The 19,613-nt window shown below is 60.4% G+C and overlaps 2 protein-coding genes across 3 annotated transcripts; both read left to right on the top strand.

Moving 5' to 3' along the window:
* Window positions 1-245: 245 nt before the first annotated feature.
* GATA2 (GATA binding protein 2) lies at window positions 246-6,258 on the top strand. Of its 2 annotated transcripts, none has more exons than XM_069497711.1 (5): window positions 246-492; window positions 1,004-1,645; window positions 3,213-3,358; window positions 5,430-5,555; window positions 5,956-6,258. In XM_069497711.1, the coding sequence occupies exons 1-5, from the start codon at window positions 264-266 to the stop codon at window positions 6,253-6,255; spliced, it is 1,443 nt and encodes a 480-aa protein (XP_069353812.1). In that variant the 5' UTR covers window positions 246-263; the 3' UTR covers window positions 6,256-6,258. The 2 variants fall into 2 exon arrangements, with proteins under 2 accessions (XP_069353812.1, XP_069353813.1); XM_069497712.1 differs by having other exon boundaries at window positions 264-492; window positions 3,213-3,357; window positions 5,471-5,555; window positions 5,956-6,255.
* Window positions 6,259-18,428: 12,170 nt separating this feature from the next.
* Window positions 18,429-19,130, top strand: DNAJB8 (DnaJ heat shock protein family (Hsp40) member B8). Its single transcript, XM_069497741.1, has one exon. It carries the CDS (start codon window positions 18,429-18,431, stop codon window positions 19,128-19,130), a length of 702 nt encoding a protein of 233 aa, XP_069353842.1.
* Window positions 19,131-19,613: the final 483 nt, after the last annotated feature.

Below are 19,613 nucleotides of genomic sequence, written 5' to 3'. Positions count from 1 at the left end.
CTTGCGCCTTCCTCCCCCACCGGGGCCTGGTCCTCTGCGGAGCTCCGGCCACCGCGGGGGGTGGCCCCCGGGGGCGCACGGGGGACGCGGCGTTTGGGACTTTCAGGGGTGCGCGGGGCGGGGGGGGGGGAGTGTCAGGCGCTTGGCGGAGCGCTTCAAGGCCCGGTTCCGTCTCGTCGTTGTCGCGCAGGGCCGCCACCGTCTCCGCCCAGACCTCCCCGCCTCCCCCCCCACCCCAAGCCCAGCTGCGGCCACCGCCGGCCATGGAGGTGGCGCCGGAGCAGCCGCGCTGGATGGCGCACCCCGCCGTGCTCAACGCGCAGCACCCCGACTCCCACCACCCCGGGCTGGGGCACAACTACATGGAGCCGGCCCAGCTGCTGCCCCCCGACGAGGTGGACGTCTTCTTCAACCACCTGGACGCGCAGGGGAACCCCTATTATGCCAACCCGGCCCACGCGCGGGCGCGCGTGTCCTACAGCCCCGCGCACGGTGAGCCCCGGGCCCCGCGGTGGCGGGGTGGGGAAGGGGACAGTAGGGGACACTGTGCAGGGCCCCCCCTGGCTGCCTGCGCGCGTCTCCTGCAAGCCCCGCGCACGGTGAGCCCCGGGCCCCGCGGTGGCGGGGTGGGGAAGGGGACAGTAGGGGACAGTGTGCAGGGCCACCCCTGGCTGCCTGCCGCTTCCCGGATGTGGCATCCCAGACTTGGGGGCCGCTGAGAAATCGGCGGGAAAGGTGCGGGAAGGATGGGGTTGGGGGGGTCTGGAACCCATACGGTTTGTGCCCGTGTCCAGCCTGTCCCCCAGCCGGGGGGTCCCCCCGTGTCCTGCAAGCCCAGGACGGACGTTCCTCATTATGCCCGGTCGGGGTGTTGTGTTTCTTTTGCTTCGGGATCCCTTGGTTCTGGGAGTTGGGGACCTGGTGGATCTGTGGCCCTGGGCGGGGGTCCCCCAAATCCCCTGCTGCACCGTGACCCCCCCCCGTCTCCCTCTGTCCCCCGCAGCCCGGCTGACCGGTGGCCAGATGTGCCGGCCACACTTGTTGCACAGCCCCGGGCTGCCCTGGCTGGACGGGAGCAAAGCGGCCCTGTCCGGGCACCACCACAATCCCTGGACCGTGAGCCCCTTCTCGAAGACTCCGCTGCACCCCTCGGCCGCGGGGGGCCCCGGAGGTCCCCTCTCCGTGTACCCGGGGGCCGCGGGTGGCAGCGGGGCAGGGAGCAGCGGCGCGGTGGCCTCCCTGACCCCCTCGGCGGCCCACTCCGGCTCCCACCTCTTCGGCTTCCCGCCCACGCCCCCCAAAGAAGTGTCCCCGGATCCCAGCACCACGGGGGCCGCCTCCCCGGCCTCGTCCTCGGCGGGGGGCAGCGCGGCCCGAGGGGAGGACAAGGACGGCGTCAAGTACCAGGTGTCGCTGACCGAGGGCATGAAGATGGAAGGGGCCAGTCCACTGCGGCCGGGCCTGGCTGCCTTGGGGACTCAGCCGGCCACCCACCACCCCATCCCCACCTACCCCTCCTACGTCCCCGCCGCGGCCGCCGCCGCCCACGACTATAGCAGCGGACTCTTCCACCCGGGAGGCTTCCTGGGTGGCCCCGCCTCGAGCTTCACCCCAAAGCAGCGCAGCAAGGCCCGCTCCTGCTCAGGTAAAAGGCTGGTGACTTAGAGGGGACAGGGTGTACCTTTGCAAGCAGGGGCGCTGTGATTGGAGAGAGGGGGCTGATGAGTGGCAGTCTGGGGCCTAGGGGACCCAGCGACATTTGTCTCTTAGCAGCCCCCCCCCCGATGTTCGAGACCCCAGAATTAAGGGGAGACCGGACCCTGCAGCGTGTGACATTTTCTGAAGTGGCCCTGGTGGCCTCCAAAAGTTCAGATCCCTTCCCCACCCCTCCCTGTCTCCCCCCCTGCCGCCCCCCCAGGCCAGACTCTTCCCTTCCCCTCCCTGAAACCTCAGTGGCAAGTCAAGGGGGCTTAAGACACAGCGCGGGAGGCGGGGGAAGCCAGTCTGTGCACACGTATGTTGTAGGCGTGTTTGGGAACGTGTGTCCACGTGTGTCCATGTGTCCACCAGCGTGGGCACCCCAGAGGCTCCAACCCCCCCTAAGGAATCTGGTTCTCCAACTGCGTTAGTCCGAGCCTGGGATTGCAGTAGCTCCCAAGCTCCTTGGGAGATTTTTTTTGCCCCCCGTAGCAAAATTCCTGGGACCTGTTCCTGGTCCCTGCCCCCCGGTGGCTTGTGTCCTGGGCTCTGCCTCCCTGAGAGCCGGAGGGAGGGGATGACACTACAGGCGCCCCCCACCCTGCTCTTTTGCCCCAGCTGGGTTTGCCCGAGGCTAACTCAGGCCTCCTCCTGTCCACGCCTCCTCCTTTCCGACCCTTTGGAACCAGGGACAGAGAAGATTTTTAAAAACTTTTACTCCTGAGTCCAGGACTGACCTTCCGTTGGCCCCACAGGCTGACAGCTCAGTTTAAACTAAATCGTGGACAACTTCCCCGGCCAGCACGAATGCTAAGGCAGCTTACCCTGCTGCCCGCCTCGGTTCCACTCAGACCCGCCGGCTCTTCTTCTCTCTAGTCCTTTCTCCTAAGTTTGTTTTACGTTTCATTCGAATTCCAGATGGCCTTTTAACCGGGAGGGGAAAACAAAGCAAAACCCAACAAACAAACCAACGAAAAAAGACCCAAAACAGCAAACTGAGGCCACTTAGTCTAAAAATGAAAGGGCCTATTATTTATTTGATTTTCAAGTACAACAACTTGGATCGGCCGCGTCTTGGGGTGGGGGGGACTGAATTCTGGAAGGGGAGAAAAGTTGGGGGCAAGGACAGCGGGCTGTGGGTTGTCGACGTGGGGACGGAGACTCTGGGGGAGGGGGGACAGGAGAGAGGGAGGGAGCCTCCAGGCCCAGCCAGGTCGAGCTGGGTGGCTCCGGCCACCGTGCGGCCCGAGGCAAAGTTTGCTGTAAATATGCTTTTCCTTTCGCTCCTAGAATCCCTGAGGCCCTGCCCCACACCCCCTCCTCCCTCCTTTCCCTGTCTGCTCTGCAGGATTTAAAGTGGGGGGGGGGGTGGTGGCCTCTAAGGACTCCCTGGACCCCCTCCCGTAGGGGGACCCTACCCGCTTGGGGAGGAGACTAGAAGGTGCAAAAGCCAAGGCCAGGCAGACTGGGAGGGAGACGGCTGCCCACATCGCTCCCTGTCTGTCCCCTTCCAGAAGGCCGGGAGTGCGTCAACTGCGGGGCCACCGCCACGCCCCTCTGGCGACGGGACGGCACGGGTCACTATCTTTGCAACGCCTGTGGCCTCTACCACAAAATGAACGGGCAGAACCGGCCGCTGATCAAGCCCAAGCGCAGACTGGTAGGCGCGGGGCGCCGGCCCCGGTGGCTGGGGACAGGGGACGGGGGGGGGGGGGGGGGGTTGGGGACTGGGAGGGGGCTGGGGAGGTGGCCGCCAGGCCCGGTGGAGGTTGGCGCCTAATTAAGGGAAAAGATAACCTTTCGAATGCAGATGCTTTGCGACTTGAAATTCTCTTTGCACGCTAAGATCACTTGGGTGTCAGTCCAGGGGCGGGGGGACCCTGGTGCCACCCCACTCGGTGTTTGTGGGGGGGGGGAATCCTCAAAGTTGAGTGTCCGGGGAGGGAACACCGAACTGCCCCAACTCCCGTCCTCTCTGGCCTCTGTTTAAGTCTCTTTTTAAAAATAGAGGGCCGTGAAGTACTTTTCCTTGTGGCTGGCTCTGGGCGGCCCTCCTCCCTCCTCCCTGGCTCCCAATCTGCCCCGTTCTTATTTAAATAAAACACACACTCAACACCGGCCACCAAAAAAAAAAAAAGAGAAAGAAAAAAAAAAAAAAAACGAAAAAAAAAAAAAATGAAAAAAAAAAAAAAAAAACGAAAAAAAAAAAAAACGCCAAAAAAATAACAAAAAAAAAAAAAAAAAAAAAGAAACCAAACAAAAAAAAACGCCTGGCCTTTATTATTTTTCCATGGAGTCACCTACACTGTGTATTTTCATTTGAGCGATTGAAAAAAAAAAAAAAAAATCGCCCTTTCGGATCTCCTGCCGGAGTTTCCTATCCGGACATCTGCAGGCTGAAGATAAGGAAACTCCCGTGTATCTGTTTCCGGACTCTGCGCAGTTTTGCCAGTGTCGCCTCTGCTCGGTCCTGCCCCTCGCTGGGCTGTTTTGAAATTTCCAATCCCCTCCGCTCTGCAAATAATGCGTAAAATGCTAAGAATAATAAATATATATATATTTTTTTTTTTTTTTTTTGCAGGGCAAAAGTGATTTATGAGGGTTTAAATGGTTCAGCCCTGCTTTGGCCCCCACCCCCCCCCGTTTTTTTTTTTTATTTCCCCCTCACCCCCTGCTGGAGTGAGGGCGGGGTGAGGGCGGGAGTCGGGGGGGGCGTAGGGGTGGAGGACGCGGTGTTGGCCCCTGAGTCAGAATTCCAGCTTCGGGTAGCTTACTCACCCCTGCCCCGCCCCCCCGTCCCTTCTGTCCCCTCGGTGACCATGCTCGGAGACGTTGCTGGCCTCCGTCCCCCACCCCTCCCCTGTCCTGGGACTGGCCCTGTGACACTTTGGTGGCACTTGTAGGACCAGGAGAGAGGGGGTCTGCTTCCTCGAGGGGGGGACGTAAAAGTCCCCCCGTCTGAGGTCCCTTCTCCAGGAACCAGACACTAATTTCCAGTGCCCGTCTCTGCCTGGCTCTTCCTGACCGGCCGGGGACTCAGAGAGGCGGGGGGACAGGGGGTGCCATTAGAACTCTGAGATTTGGGGGACCAGCGGCGCAGGTGGGAACGTCCTGTGTCCACACTGCCCGCCGTGAGACCCCCACCCCTCCCCCGGGCCACATGTGACCCCGTGATCACTTGCAATGTAGCTCGTGCAGATCCGGGAGCTGGAACGAAAATTTTGATGTTATTAACTTGTAGTTTGCACCGCCCTGAAGTAGCTGCATGTGGCTGGCGGCTGGTGGCTGCCGCACTGGACAGGACAGCCGTGTCCCCTTGAAACCTGGCGTTTCCCATGGCCCCTCCCTCGGCCTGGCCTCCGGGACACGGATCCACCCAGGATTGTGGATTTCGGGGGTTGCCCTGTGGGAGGAGACGGAAGCTGCAGGGCTGGGGTGCTTGAGGGGAACGGGGCCCGCTTGGCCTCGGGCTGCCCCTCTGGGGTCTCCGTGTCCCCGTGCACGGATCGCAGGGCAGCTGGGGGAGGTAGCTGATTCTCCCTTCTCGTTCTTTTTATTTTTTGCGATCTCGTGCATTCGAAGATCAGGCCTCTACTCGAATTGTAAAACTCCCGGGTTTCTGAGAGTCGGTGGGGGCTGGGGGCGGGGACGAGGGTCGTCGGGAGGGAGGGAGGTCGAGGAAGGCGGGGACGTGGGAGCCCCCGGCGCCTGACACCGCCCTCCCCTCCCAGTCGGCCGCCAGGAGAGCCGGCACCTGCTGTGCCAATTGCCAAACGACCACCACCACGCTATGGCGCCGGAACGCCAACGGAGACCCTGTGTGCAACGCCTGTGGCCTCTACTACAAGCTCCACAATGTGAGTGCGCCCCGCCCCGCCCCTCCCGGGGGACCCCTGTGCATTCCAGCTTGGCTTGGGAAGCTGCCTGCCACCGGCCTGCAAGCCAGGAGGGCTTCCCGTAAGAGGCGGTGAGCCCGCCCCTATCCGGGAGGCGGGACTGGCCGGAGAGCAGACCCCAGGGCAGCCGGGGAAGTGGTATCTCCAGAAAAAAAGTTGGGGGGCGTTTTCAGTTGTCTAGCTGGCGATGGGGGGGGTGCTGAAGGCGTGGCAGAGTGTGGATCAGTCTCCCGCATGGACAACCGTCCCGTATTGAAATGCAACGGCGCCGCCGGCAGGGCCGGAGGTCAAGGGCTCCTGGGGACCGCAGGGAGGGGGGTCTTCCTGGGGGAGCCCCTGAGAGCCCCGTGCCGGCCTGTAGGTGAACAGGCCGCTGACCATGAAGAAGGAAGGAATCCAGACCCGGAACCGGAAAATGTCCAACAAGTCTAAGAAGAGCAAGAAGGGGGCGGAGTGCTTCGAGGAGCTGTCCAAGTGCACGCAGGAGAAGCTGTCCCCGTTCAGCGCCGCGGCCCTGGCCGGACACATGGCCCCCGTGGGTCACCTCCCGCCCTTCAGTCACTCGGGCCACATCCTGTCCACGCCCACGCCCATCCACCCCTCCTCCAGCCTCTCCTTTGGCCACCCGCACCCGAACAGCATGGTGACCGCCATGGGCTAAGGACAGCCCCCCGCCTCAGCCCCCGCGCCGGCCGGACAGACACACAGACGTGCCGGAGGGCGGGTGACCGGCGGCCCCACCCCACGGTCCCCCGAGGACTGACACCACCGCTGCCAGCCCCTTGCCCGCCGGAGCCCAGCGCCTGCTGTCCTCGGAGGGCCGCGTCACCTCACCCTGGCTGTCACTGTGAATCCCCCCAGCTGGTGTCTCCCGGGCCGGGGTGTCCCTCGTCCTGGACAACCGTTCGGAAAGCAAAAAAAAAAAAAAAAAGGACAACTCGAAGGAGAGCAAAAGAGGGTACAGGGGACGCCGATCAGGCAACCGTTTTCACAAGGCAAAAGGAGACGGCAGACGTTATTATTTGCTCTGGTTTCTGACAAGCACGTGGAGACCTGGCCGGAGGGATCGGAGCCGTCCCAAGTTGTGCTGGTTCATCTTTGGGGACCCGCTGCCACCTGGCCGGTCTGCGTGCCAGGGCTCTTGGGGGACAGGGGGACAGATGCAGGGGGGACCTCAGCCCGCACCCGCTTCTCCGCTGGCTTCTGTCCCCAAACAGCTGGGCTCTCTCGAGCAGAGCCGAGGCCGGCCGGGGGCGGGGGAGGGGGGGTGGCTGTCCCCAACGGTGGCCCAAGGGCAGGGACAATCACAGGGCGGTCCCCGCGCGCCGCGCATGGATTCCCAGGCCAGGGCTGGGTCGCAGGAAGGAAATAACATTTTCTTGCTGCCCGGGGCTTGCAGGCTGAAGCCGGCCCGTGTCACCGTGTCCCGTCACCTGTCCCCAAGTCACGGCGTGCCCGTCTTTGCCGGGTGAACCCCTGTAAATACATCCTTTTTTCTGCTAACCGTCCCCCCCCAACCCCCCGCCCGTCCTCCCCTCCCACTCTGAGACAAAAGGCAAAAAAAAAAAAAAAAAAAAAAAAAAAAAAGTTAAAAAAAAAAAAATTAAAAAAAAAAAAAAAAAAACTACAGACGCTTAACTCCGAACGGAGTGAGTTGTTTTATTTTGAAACTCTTTTTTTTAGGGGGGGGGGGCGGGGCGTCCAACTTGTAGGTTGCCATGGAAACCCCGCTAGGGACAGGCATGGAAGCTACACACCGAGGCTGGAGCTTGGCAGATTGTTTGGGGGGGGCAAAGCTGGGGAGCGGGGTGACAAGAGGGGACAGGTTGGTGGCTGCTGGCCTGGCAGGTGGCGAAAGCAGGAATTGGGGTACAGCATCACGGATCGAGGGGGGGATCCCCGGTTCTGCTCTGCCGTGGTCGTCTGGATGGTCCCCAAGGTACAGCTGTACATAGAAACATGTCCTGAGCTTAGATTCTGTCCGCGGTGACACTGGGCTGCTGGGGGGCCGGGCGGTCCCCCTGGCCGGGGGACAGGACTGTGGTCGTCGTGTACTCGACCAAGTGCAATAGACTCAGGCGATCGCTGAGGACACCAGGACAGACAGAAGTAACTTATTTTGTACTAGTATCCGCATCAAAAAAAAAAAAAAAAAAAGAAGAGGAAGATTTGGCAGTATTTTCTGTTTTTTCTGTTTTATCCTGGGCTTGTTTTATTTTGGATTAGTGAATTAAGTTATTGTTAATTATATATTGTCAACATTTCTATATTGTCTGTAAAGATTGTATGCTATCCTGCTATCCCTTTAAAGTGAAGAATGTTAAGAGGAATAAAAAATACTTTTTTGTGAAACGCGCCCTGGCATGGCTCGTGGGCTTCCCCGGGGCGGGGGGCTGGGGGGCTGCAGAGTCCTGGGTTCGAATCCTGGCGGCAGTCGGCACCGGGCTGGCGTGGAGGGGAAGGGGAGGGGCCCCGTCTGGCCTGGGTCTGATCTTGTCACTGACGTCCCGATAGTCCCCTGAATGGCCTCCATCTGCATGTCCCCTTTGTCCCCCCCCTCAGGGGCTGAGCCCAACAGGACCGACCCCACCCCGTCCGCTTCCTCCCAGAGGCCGATCGGCCCTGGTTGCTGCGATACCTATTGGTAATCAATACTCCTATTCATTGACAATCCTGATGTCATTGGTGGCCGCCATGTTTTATTTTTTTTTTTTTGTATTGGAGACAGAGTCTCGCTCTGTGGCCCGGGCTAGAGTGCTGTGGCGTCAGCCTCGCTCACAGCAGCCTCAGACTCCTGGGCTCAAGCGATCCTCCTGCCTCAGCCTCCCGAGGAGCTGGGACTACAGGCATGCGCCACCATGCCTGGCTCATTTTTCTTTTTTGTAGAGATGGGGTCTTGCTATGTTGTCCAGGCTAGCCTCAAATTCCGGGGCTCAAGCCATCCTCCTGCCTCAGCCTCCCGAGTAGCTGGGACGACATGCATGCACCACCACGCCTGGCTCATTTTTCTTTTTTTCTTTTTTGTAGAGATGGGGTCTTGCTATGTTGTCCAGGCTGGCCTCAAACTCCGGGGCTCAAGCGATCCTCCTGCCTCAGCTTCCCGAGTAGCTGGGACCACAGGCATGTGCCACCATGCCCGGCTAATTTTTTTCTATATATTTTTAGTTGTTTGGCTAATTTCTTTCTAATTTTAGTAGAGACGGGATCTCACTCTTGCTCAGGCTGGTCTCGAACTCCTGACCTCGAGCGATCCTCCCGCCTCGGCCTCCCAGAGTACTGGGGTGACAGGCGTAAGCCACCGTGCCCGGCCGATGGCTGCCATCTTTGATCAGCAATGTTGGTCATTGGGGAAAGCCACTACAACCCATATCGCTGATCAATGAATGACAGGGAGCCCGATTACCATTACAGTAACTGATCACCAATATTAATCACCAATATTTCATCAATGTTTATGCTCATGGACGTGTGTGATCAAGGACATCCACCAAATGTGATCACCAATGTCTTTCCTCGCCAGTAGTAGCCCTGACACCAATGTCCCAGGTCATCGATAAGTATGATCACCAATGTCATTGATCAAGGTTTTTTCCAGCGATAGGTCCGATCATGTGATTGCCAGCATCTCCTGTCACCCTCATCACTGATGTTTCTTTAACAATGTCCTTGGTCACTTGTCTCCGATCACCAATATCTCAAACCAGCAACGTGCCTGATGACCAATGTCCCTGTTTGTAAAATCCTCTCGCCGTCACATTTTCTATCAACGTGGTCACCAGCGATTCTGCTTACCAATATCCCTGATGGCTCAACTCGTCATCAAGATCTCTACTATTTCTGCCGGGCACGGTGGCTCCCGCCTGTCATCCCGGCACTCTGGGAGGCCGAGGCGGGAGGATCGCTCGAGGTCAGGAGTTCGAGACCAGCCTGAGCAAGAGCGAGACCCCCGTCTCTACTAAAAATAGAAAGAAATTAGCTGGACAGCTAAAAAAATATATATAGAAAAAATTAGCCAGGCGTGGTGGTGCATGCCTGTCGTCCCAGCTACTCGGGAGGCTGAGGCAGGAGGATCGCTTGAGCCCTGGAGTTGGAGGCCAGCCTGGACAACATAGCAAGACCCCATCTCTACAAAAAAGAAAAAAGAAAAATTAGCCGGGCATGGTGGCTCATGCCTGTCGTCCCAGCAACTCGGGAGGCTGAGGCAGGAGGATCGCTGGAGCCCAGGAGTCTGAGGTTGCTGTGAGCGAGGCTGACGCCACGGCACTCTAGCCCGGGCGACACAGCGAGACTCTGTCTCAAAAAAAAAAACAAAAAAAAACCACAAAAACAAACCCATAACTTAGCACCAAGGACTAGAATCTAGGTCCCAGGGCCCAGGAACCCAAATCCAGACCCTAGACCTTGAACTTGGCTCAGGCCCGGAGCTCCAGAGTCCTGAGCCCATAACTCCCCAAACCTCTGTTGAACAGACTCATTCATTCACCCCAGCGTGTTTACGGTCCCATTTGTTCCTGGCGTTTGTGTGGGAAATAACACACACACAGAGACCCTTGCTCTGGTGACAAGCTCGCGACACTTGCCGTTGGGGAATTCTTGCAGGGCAGGGGCTGTTTCCGACGAGGAGGCCGCAGTCGGAGTGACACGGAGCCGGGAGGCAGGGGAGGGTCCCCGGTTCAGGTGCCAGCAAGCCACTCCGGGGCATCAGAACGGAGAGGCTCGGGGACGCCTGTCTCCCAGCGACTGTTCCGTCCTCTACAAAGCCATTAGCTTGGAACAGTGACACCGCCGCCCAGAGTCATCGTGGAGGGCAAACCGTTTCGGTTTTGTGGCCACATGGCACCCAGGGAGGCCAGGGGTGCAGGCCGGGCACAGCAAGTGGCTGCCTTGAGCTGGCCGTCGTGGCTTTTATGATTCTGAGGGACCTCGCGGGGCCTGGCGCCAGGGCCTGGCGTGTTGGCCTGGTGAGATTCTGCCCGGCCAGTCTCACCGGGGTTTGAATAACCCTCCACGTCGCATGGATCGGGACACCTCCCTTATCACCCCTCACCCTGTAAATAACAGGGTGCGTTGGCGTTTGCCACGTCCGGCCATTGATCCGTTTACTCCGTAGAGAACCGCAAGGTTGGAGTGACTGGGATGATAGAATCTTGTTTGATATCGGAAAGCGTTTCTGTCTCTCTCTCTCTCTCACCCCCCACACGCACGCCCTCACTTTATTTTCCCTAATTTTGGGACTTATTCCGCCGGTCTCGCTTGTTAGTTTTTCCAGATAATGTTGGGAATCATTTATCATTTTGCCAAAAAAAAAAAAAAAAAAACCAGCCAGGGCCGGGCGCGGTGGCTCACGACGCTTGTCATCCCAGCACTCTGGGAGGCCGAGGCGGGAGGATCGCTCGAGGTCAGGAGTTCGAGACCAGCCTGAGCAAGAGCGAGACCCTGTTTCTATTAAAAATGGAAAGAAATTAACTGGACAACTAAAAATATATAGAAAAAAATGAGCCGGGCGTGGTGGCACATGCCTGTAGTCCCAGCTACTTGGGAGGCTGAGGCAGGAGGATCACTTGAGCCCTGGAGTTTGAGGCCAGCCTCGACAACATAGCAAGACCCCATCTCTACAAAAAAGAAAAAAAGAAAAATGAGCCGGGCGTGGTGGCGCATTCCTGTAGTCGCAGCTACTCGGGAGGCTGAGGCAGGAGGATCGCTTGAGCCCGGGAGTCTGAGGTTGCTGTGAGCGAGGCTGATGCCATGGCACTCCAGCCTGGGCGACAGAGTGAGACTCTGTCTCCAAAAAGAAAAAAGAAACAGATGAACCCATCATGCACCCAGGACGGGGAGGCCAGCAGACGGTCACATGTTCCCAGCCTTACAATGGACGTCTTCCTCTCATCTTGAACTGTCCCGTGACCGAGCGAGCTACTCACTTGCGAAGGACGTCCAAGGTCTGAACCCAAGACATTTGTACCCTACTGGAGCCTCCCTCTCCAAGCCCTGGACGGGTGTCCTCTCCCCTCCTCTGGCCAGATTTCCCAGACGCCCCAGACGGGGGTCACCTCTCCTTCCAGAAGCTTCTGCCTGGGGCTGAGAGTTCCCGTGTGGGAGGATGGGAGACATGGCTGAAGTCAGCTGTTTGCAGCCAGGTGTAGACAGCGCAGGAAGACACCGGGGCGGAGAGGGCGCGGGGCAGGCAAGCCTTCCCAGCGGGGGCCGGCAGGGCCACGCCTTGGGACACGTGTCCATGTGTGGCCATGTGCACCCGCCCAGCACAAGCCAAGCCCCACCCTGCTTTGTTTTCCTCCGTGGCCACCCCGACAGCATGTCCGGTGCTCAGGCAGCAGCGGAATCTTGTTTCTGCTCCACCAGATGCCAGGTGCGTGCGGGCAGGGCCCTGCCTGGTGTGTGCGCCGGCGTGTGGACCACGCACACGGCAGAGCGTGTCGGGAGCAGCTCAGGAAATGCGTGGGATGGTGCACGGATGGGTGGGTAGGTGGGAGGGTGGGTGGATGGATGGATGGTTGGATGGATGGATGGATGGGTAGTGAGTGGGTGGATGGATGGATGGATGGATGGGTGGATGGATGGATGGTTGGGTGGGTGGATGGATGGATGGATGGATGGTTGGGTGGATGGATGGATGGATGAGTGGATGGTTGAGTGGGTGGATGGATGGATGGATGGATGGATGGTTGGGTGGATGGATGGATGGATGAGTGGATGGTTGAGTGGGTGGATGGATGGATGGATGCATGGATGGTTGGGTGGATGGATGGGTGGATGAGTGAATGGTTGAGTGGGTGGATGGATGGATGGATGGATGGATGGATGGATGGTTGGGTGGATGGATGGATGGATGAGTGGATGGTTGAGTGGGTGGATGGATGGATGGATGGATGGTTGGGTGGATGGATGGGTGGATGGATGGATGGATGGATGGTTGGGTGGATGGATGGATGGATGGGTAGTGAGTGGGTGGATGGATGGATGGATGGATGGTTGGGTAGTGAGTGGGTGGCTAGATGGATGGATGGATGGATGGGCAGGTGGGTGGGTGGATAGATGGATGGATGGATTGTTAGGTGGGTGGGTAGATGGATGGATGGATGGATGGGTGGTTGGGTAGGTGGGTGGGCAGATAGATGGATGGATGGATGGGTGGGTGGATAGATGGATGAATGGATGGATGGGCAGGTGGGTGGGCGGATGGTTGGATGGATGGATGGATAGATGGTTGGGTAGGTAGGTGGGTGGGCGGATGGTTGGATGGATGGATGGATAGATGGTTGGGTTGGTAGGTGGGTGGGTGGATAGATGGATGAATGGATGGATGGGCAGGTGGGTGGGTGGACGGTTGGGTCGGTAGGTGTATGGGTGAATAGATGATGGATGGATGGATGGATGGTTGGGTGAGTAGGAGGGCAGGTAGATAGATGGATGGATGGATGCATGGATGGATGGTTGGGTTGGTAGGTGAGTGGGTGGATAGATGGATGGATGGATGAGTGGATGGTTGAGTGGGTAGATGGACGGATGGATGGATGAGTGGGTAGGTGGGTGGGTGGATAGATGGAGGGATGGATGGATGGATGGATGGATGAGTGTGTAGATGGGTGGGTGGATAGATGGATGGATGGATGGTTGGATGGATGGATGGATGGATGGGTAGTTGAGTGGGTGGATAGATGGATGAATGGATGGATGGATGATGGATGGTTGAGTGGGTGGATGGATGGATGGATGGATGGACGGATGGATGGTTGAGTGGGTGGATGGATGGATGGATGGATGGTTGGATGGATGAATGGATGGATGGATGAGTGGGTGGTTGAGTGGGTGGATGGATGGATGAATGGATGGAATGGGTGGATGGCGGAATGGGTGGATGGCGGAATGGGTGGATGGCGGAATGGGTGGACATCTACCAGCACAGACGTGTGCATACGCATGCAGGCCGTGACTCTGGAAGGTACTTCAAGCTTTCTGTTCCATACTCTTTCTGGAAAGACCCGGGAAAACCTACACCCCAGAAGCTGCAAAGGCCCGCGGTTGTGTGGGAGGCTCTGGGGTTGAGCCCTGCTGGGGGCTGAGAGCAACCGCTGGCGTCCACGCTCACGGCCCCACCGGGTTGGCTCCGGGCAGGGGTGGGCTGGGGACCCAGGAAGCTGGAACTAAGAGTGTCCCCACAAATGACACGTTCACTCAGGCCGTAAGGGTTCAAGCTGAGCCTCCAGGGGACCGCAGAGGCCACCACCGGGAAGGGTGTCCCCGGATTGGGACCGTGAGCGAAGGTGACAGCTGGCCCCCCGTCACCACCACTGGCTCAGAGGGGTGGGCAGGAAGCCTTCCCGGAGGTCTGCACCGCGTCTGACTGGGACCTGAGCTCGTGTTGTCACCCTGGGGAAGAGAGGCTGTCCCCACTTCCCACGCCTCCCGGGCAGCCCTGAGCGCTCACGGCCTGGCCGCCCCTCCACTTGCCTTGTCCTTCTGTCCATCCAGCCACCCGGTCCGGGGCCTGTCACCCATCCATCCTGGAGCTAATGTGGTTACAGAACCAGGAGCCCGGAGGGCAGAGAAGGTCCCCAATTGCCCATCTGGCCGGCGGGGGCGGGGCTGCAGGGACTGAGCCAGCAACTGCCAGGATCATCTAATTACGAGCTCCGGTGATAAGCAGATAGGATCGGGGTGATTAGAATCCTTTTAAAAAGCCACTCCATTAGTTCCCGGGGACAGAGTGGGGGGGGGGGTGGCTCTGGCGGCTCTCGGAATACCAATCGGCCGCCTCATCGGGCCCCGTCAGCTCAGCTTGCCTGGGGAGGCCTGGCTGGGACTGCTGTGTGTCCTTGAGCTTGTGTCCTGCCCTCTCTGGGCCTCCCTCTGCATCGGTCACGGATAATGACCGAGATCACCCGGCTGCCTAAGGTCCGCTTTCTCTTCCCCGGCCCTGGGGTCAGCCTGGGACCAGGGACACGGGGTGGGGAGCTTGTCCGCCCCTCCCCCCGACCCTGGCGCCCCCCCCCCCCCCGCCACCTTCAGTGACCCTGGCCAGTGACAGCCACACTTGGCGTGTGTGGGACACACCCACCCCCAGGAGTCCCACCGAGCGGGCTGCTCTCAGCGCCCTGGGACAGCCCTGAGTCCCCGGGGTGTCACGAGGGGGGTCTCAGCCCTGTTTCGTGCAGCCGACTCCCCCAGAGCCACCCGGGGTGGTGGCCTCGGGGCCGAGCACAGGGACAGGGACTTCAGCAGGGCTCTGGAACCAGCACTGGCCAGAAACTTCCTCCCCCCCGAGGGGACGGGGAGGCCGGCAAGCTGGGGACAGCGGAGACTGGCTCTGTGGACACCTCGCCGTCCTGGGTCGCTTGTCTCTTCACGCTGCTGTAACCACCCACGTCCCTGCCCCGACGACATTGTCACGGGCACCTCAGGCTTCTTAGCCAAGCGGCTGTCACCGGCACCCTCAGTAGCGTCACCGCCACCACAGACACCCGCCACCCCCTCCCCCTCCCCCGTCCCCTCCACTGTCATTTCCGCCAGGCCAGCGCCACGACCTTCATCTGAGCCACTGTCGCCGACGAAGGTGCCGTCGTTGGCGGCGTAGCGAGGAGGGGGCACATCTAAGGCAGGGCTCAAGTGCCACCTGCACGGCCTGGGGGACTAGAGGTCAGAGAAACAAGGCCGCGGGAACGACCTCAGGCCGCGGGAACGACCTCAGGCCGCGGGAACGACCTCAGGCCGCGGGAACGACCTCAGGCAGCGGGCACGACCTCAGGCTGCGGGCACGACCTCAGGCAGCGGGAACGACCTCAGGCCGCAGGAACGACCTCAGGCAGCGGGCACGACCTCAGGCCGCAGGAACGACCTCAGGCAGCGGGCACGACCTCAGGCAGCGGGAACGACCTCAGGCTGCGGGCACGACCTCAGGCAGCGGGCACGACCTCAGGCTGCGGGAACGACCTCAGGCAGCGGGCACGACCTCAGGCAGCGGGAACGACCTCAGGCTGCGGGAACGACCTCAGGCCGCGGGAACGACCTCAGGCCGCGGGAACGACCTCAGGCCGCGGGCACGACCTCAGGCTGCGGGAACGACCTCAGGCAGCGGGCACGACCTCAGGCAGCGGGAACGACCTCAGGCAGCGGGCACGACCTCAGGCTGCGGGCACGACCTCAGGCAGCGGGCACGACCTCAGGCTGCGGGCACGACCTCAGGCTGCGGGCACGACCTCAGGCAGCGGGCACGACCTCAGGCAGCGGGAACGACCTCAGGCTGCGGGCACGACCTCAGGCAGCGGGAACGACCTCAGGCAGCGGGAACGACCTCAGGCTGCGGGAACGACCTCAGGCTGCGGGAACGACCTCAGGCAGCGGGAACGACCTCAGGCTGCAGGCACGACCTCAGGCAGCGGGAACGACCTCAGGCAGCGGGCACGACCTCAGGCTGCGGGCACGACCTCAGGCTGCGGGAACGACCTCAGGCTGAGAGACCGCCGTGAGGGGCTCCCCACAGCCCACCCAGCAGTGCTGGGCTCTCGGGACGTCCCAGGGAGCTGCCCCCGAGACCCTCAGCCCGCAGCCCCCAAATCTCGCGTGTCGGAGACTCTAACCAGGCACCCTATGGGGGAGAAGTTTCTAGAACCCCCTGACTTCTCCAGGATGCGAGAAGACCCTAGAAGAGGGCACCGCTGACGGTCCCCTGGAGCGTGTCGCGGAACCGCTCACTTGCTCTTCCCCGTGAGAGCACCAGCCGTCTCCGGGGGTTGCCCTGAGACTTCTAGAAGCTTTTTTTTTTTTTTTTTTTTTTTAGTGAGGCTCCCTTCTGCAAGGCCGGGCGTGGTGGCTCACGCCTGTCACCCCAGCACTCTGGGAGGCCGAGGCGGGAGGATCGCTCGAGGGCAGGAGTTTGAGACCAGCCTGAGCAAGAGCGAGACCCCGTCTCTACTAAAAATAGAAAGAAATTAGCTGGACAACTAAAAATATATAGAAAAAATTAGCCAGGCGTGGTGGCGCATGCCTGTTGTCCCAGCTACTCGGGAGGCTGAGGCGGGAGGATGGCTTGAGACCTGGAGTTTGAGGCCAGCCTGGACAACATAGCAAGACCCCATCTCTACAAAAAAGAAACAAAGAAAAATGAGCCGGGCGTGGTGGTGCATGCCTGTGGTCCCAGCTCCTCGGGAGGCTGAGGCAGGAGGATCGCTCGAGCCCAGGAGTCTGAGGTTGCTGTGAGTGAGGCTGACGCCACGGCACTCTAGCCCGGGTGACAGAGCGAGACTCTGTCTCAAAAAAAAAAAAAAAAAAAAAAATATATATATATATATATAGTTATTTGTGATTTCTAAATATGACCCAACAAGAGCAAGACTTAAAGAAATAGAAAACCCTGGAAACATCTGGTGACCTCTCTCGCTTTATTAGTTTTCTAGAGCATAGTTAGAACAAATGCTCACACATTGGGGGACTTAATACAACAGGAATCTATATTCTCACGGTTCTGGAGCCAGAAGTCTGAAACCACAGTGTTGGTCGCCATCCCTGGCGATCCCCTCTCTTCCCCGCTCCTCCCGGCGGCGGGTCACACTCTGAGTCCCCTGTCACCATCTTCACGTCACCTCCTCGTCTTCTCTCTGCGTTTCTTACAACGACACTTGCCCACCCACATAATCCACGTTGATCTCATTTCAACATCCTTCATTTATTTATTTTTTTTTGAGATGGGGTCTTGCTATGCTGTCCAGGCTGATCTCGGCTCCAGCGATCCTCCTACCTCAGCCAGCTGCACACCACCATGCCCGGCTTTGACAGCCTTAAAGTAATTACATCTTTTCCCAAATAAGATCACATTCAGAGGTTCTGGGGTTCACGATGGGGTTCATACCATTTTTGGGGTGACCGCCATTCCACCCACCCTACTCGCTCCTGTACCCTTATCACCGGCCCCTATTTTTCTTACCAGAATTGACTGCGATGCGTCTGTCATTATAACTTGCTGTCCGCTCTGCTTCTGCCTTCCACGGCCCCGGGTCTGAATCTCCGTCTCGCTCGCTCACTTGCTGTGTGACCTTCAGCCGGTTGCTGTGCGTCTCTGAGCCTCATTCGCCTAATGGAGGTTTACCACGTGTACCAGGCACGGTCCCAGACGCTGGCGAGCACCCCCTGCCTTCACGGAGCTCGGCTCTGGGGACCGATGAGATGTTGGGGTGTCAGAGCGCCCTCCCGCCCCTCCCCTGCCCGCTGACCCCCCGATCTTGGGTCTCCTTGCCCCGTAGCAGGAATGTGGCCATTGGGCTCAAATCCCCGGAACCCCTCACTGCTCCCAACTATCGTCACTGACCTTCTGCGGCCACCTGGGCTGGCTCGGACGCCGCGGCTGGCCCTGCCTCCGCTCTGTGGCTCTCGGGGCTCCGCCAACACCCCGTGGCGGGACCGGGTGTCCCATGCGACGGCCACCACCGCGCGCCGGCCGGCTGAGCTTGGCTTGGCCCAGAGCTGGGGGGTGGGGATGAGCCACGCCCTCGGGGCTGATGTCACAAAGGGTCCCCCCTCCCCGCCCCCAGCTCTAGCTCTGCAGCAGCGGGGGTCCCACCTCGGGCCCGGCCACAGTGGCAGTGCCTGTCCCCTCCCCCCACCCCTCTCAGCGGAGTCCCCAGCTGTCCCTGAGAACGGGGACTATGAAAGGGTAACTTCCCGGGCACAGTCTCGGCCCCCGGAGCCAGCAGATTCCAGCAGGGGACCCTCTCCCTCCCTGTCCCCGCGGAAGGTGTGTCCCCGAGACAGCAGCGGCCGCCTCCGCCCCAGACCAGCGTCCCCTCCTGCTGCTCCCTGCCGCGTCCCGCCCGGTCCCCGAGCATGGCCAACTACTACAAAGTCTTGGGGGTCCAAGCCAACGCGTCCCCGGAGGACATCAAGAAGGCCTACCGCAAGCTGGCCCTGCGGTGGCACCCGGACAAGAACCCGGACAATAAGGACGAGGCCGAGAAGAAGTTCAAGCAGGTGTCCGAGGCCTACGAGGTCCTGTCCGACTCCAAGAAGCGCTCTGTGTACGACCACGCGGGCTGTGACACCTGGCACGCGGGTGGCGGGGCCAGCGCCCCCTACAACAGTCCCTTCGACGCCGGCTACACCTTCCGGAACCCCGAGGACATCTTCCGCGAGTTTTTCGGCGGCCTGGACCCCTTCTCCTTCGACTTCTGGGACGCCCCGTTCGGCAGCGACCGCGGTGGCCGGGGACACGGTGTCCGGGGCGCCTTCTCGGCCGGCTTCGGGGAGTTCCCGGCCTTCATGGAGGCTTTCTCGGCCTTCGATGCCCTGGGTCGCAGCGGCGGTGGCAGCCGGACCACCTTCTCGTCCACCTCGTTCGGGGGCGCCGGGCCCGGCGGCTCCGGGTTCAAATCCGTGATGTCGTCCACCGAGGTGATCAACGGGCACAAGGTGACCACCAAGCGCATCGTGGAGAACGGGCAGGAGCGGGTGGAGGTGGAGGAGGACGGGCAGCTTAAGTCGGTCACCGTCAACGGCAAGGAGCAGCTCAAGAGGGTGGACAGCAAGTAGCGCCACCCCCCCGGCCACCCCCCGGGGGGACCCTGCCCTCCTGGCGCTGGCTTAATAAATGTGCAAAGTGAGTTCGCGGCTACACCGCGCCGGCTTTGTGGGGGGGGGGTGGCGGCGTCTTTGCGGGGCCGGGGTCCAGCCATCCATCGGCCTCCCCCTCCCCGAGTGCCCCGATGCCAACCCCGAGGGACCTCACGCCGCCTGCACGGCTTGAAACCCCCTCGGTCACGTCCCCTCCGTTCTGCCGCTGCGCCCGATCTGTGGCCCCAGGACCTTTGCACGCGCTGTTCTGCTGGCCGGATGCCTGCTCATCTTCAGCGGGGGACAGACAGGCAGGGCGCAGGGGGCCGCCTTCTTGTCACCCGCCATGCAGCCGGAGGAAAGGCAGGTGTGCGGAGTGTGGCCCTCGGTAGCGGCAGAGGTCGGAGGGCGGAGAGGACACACAGGCGGGTGAGCCGAGAGGACCGGTGGGCGGGCGACCGC

Source organism: Eulemur rufifrons, chromosome 22, assembly GCF_041146395.1.
Source record: "Eulemur rufifrons isolate Redbay chromosome 22, OSU_ERuf_1, whole genome shotgun sequence".
Classification (NCBI taxonomy): Eukaryota; Metazoa; Chordata; class Mammalia; order Primates; family Lemuridae; genus Eulemur; species Eulemur rufifrons.
Note: the sequence above shows the minus strand (reverse complement) of the source record. Positions and strands in the feature narration are given on the sequence as shown.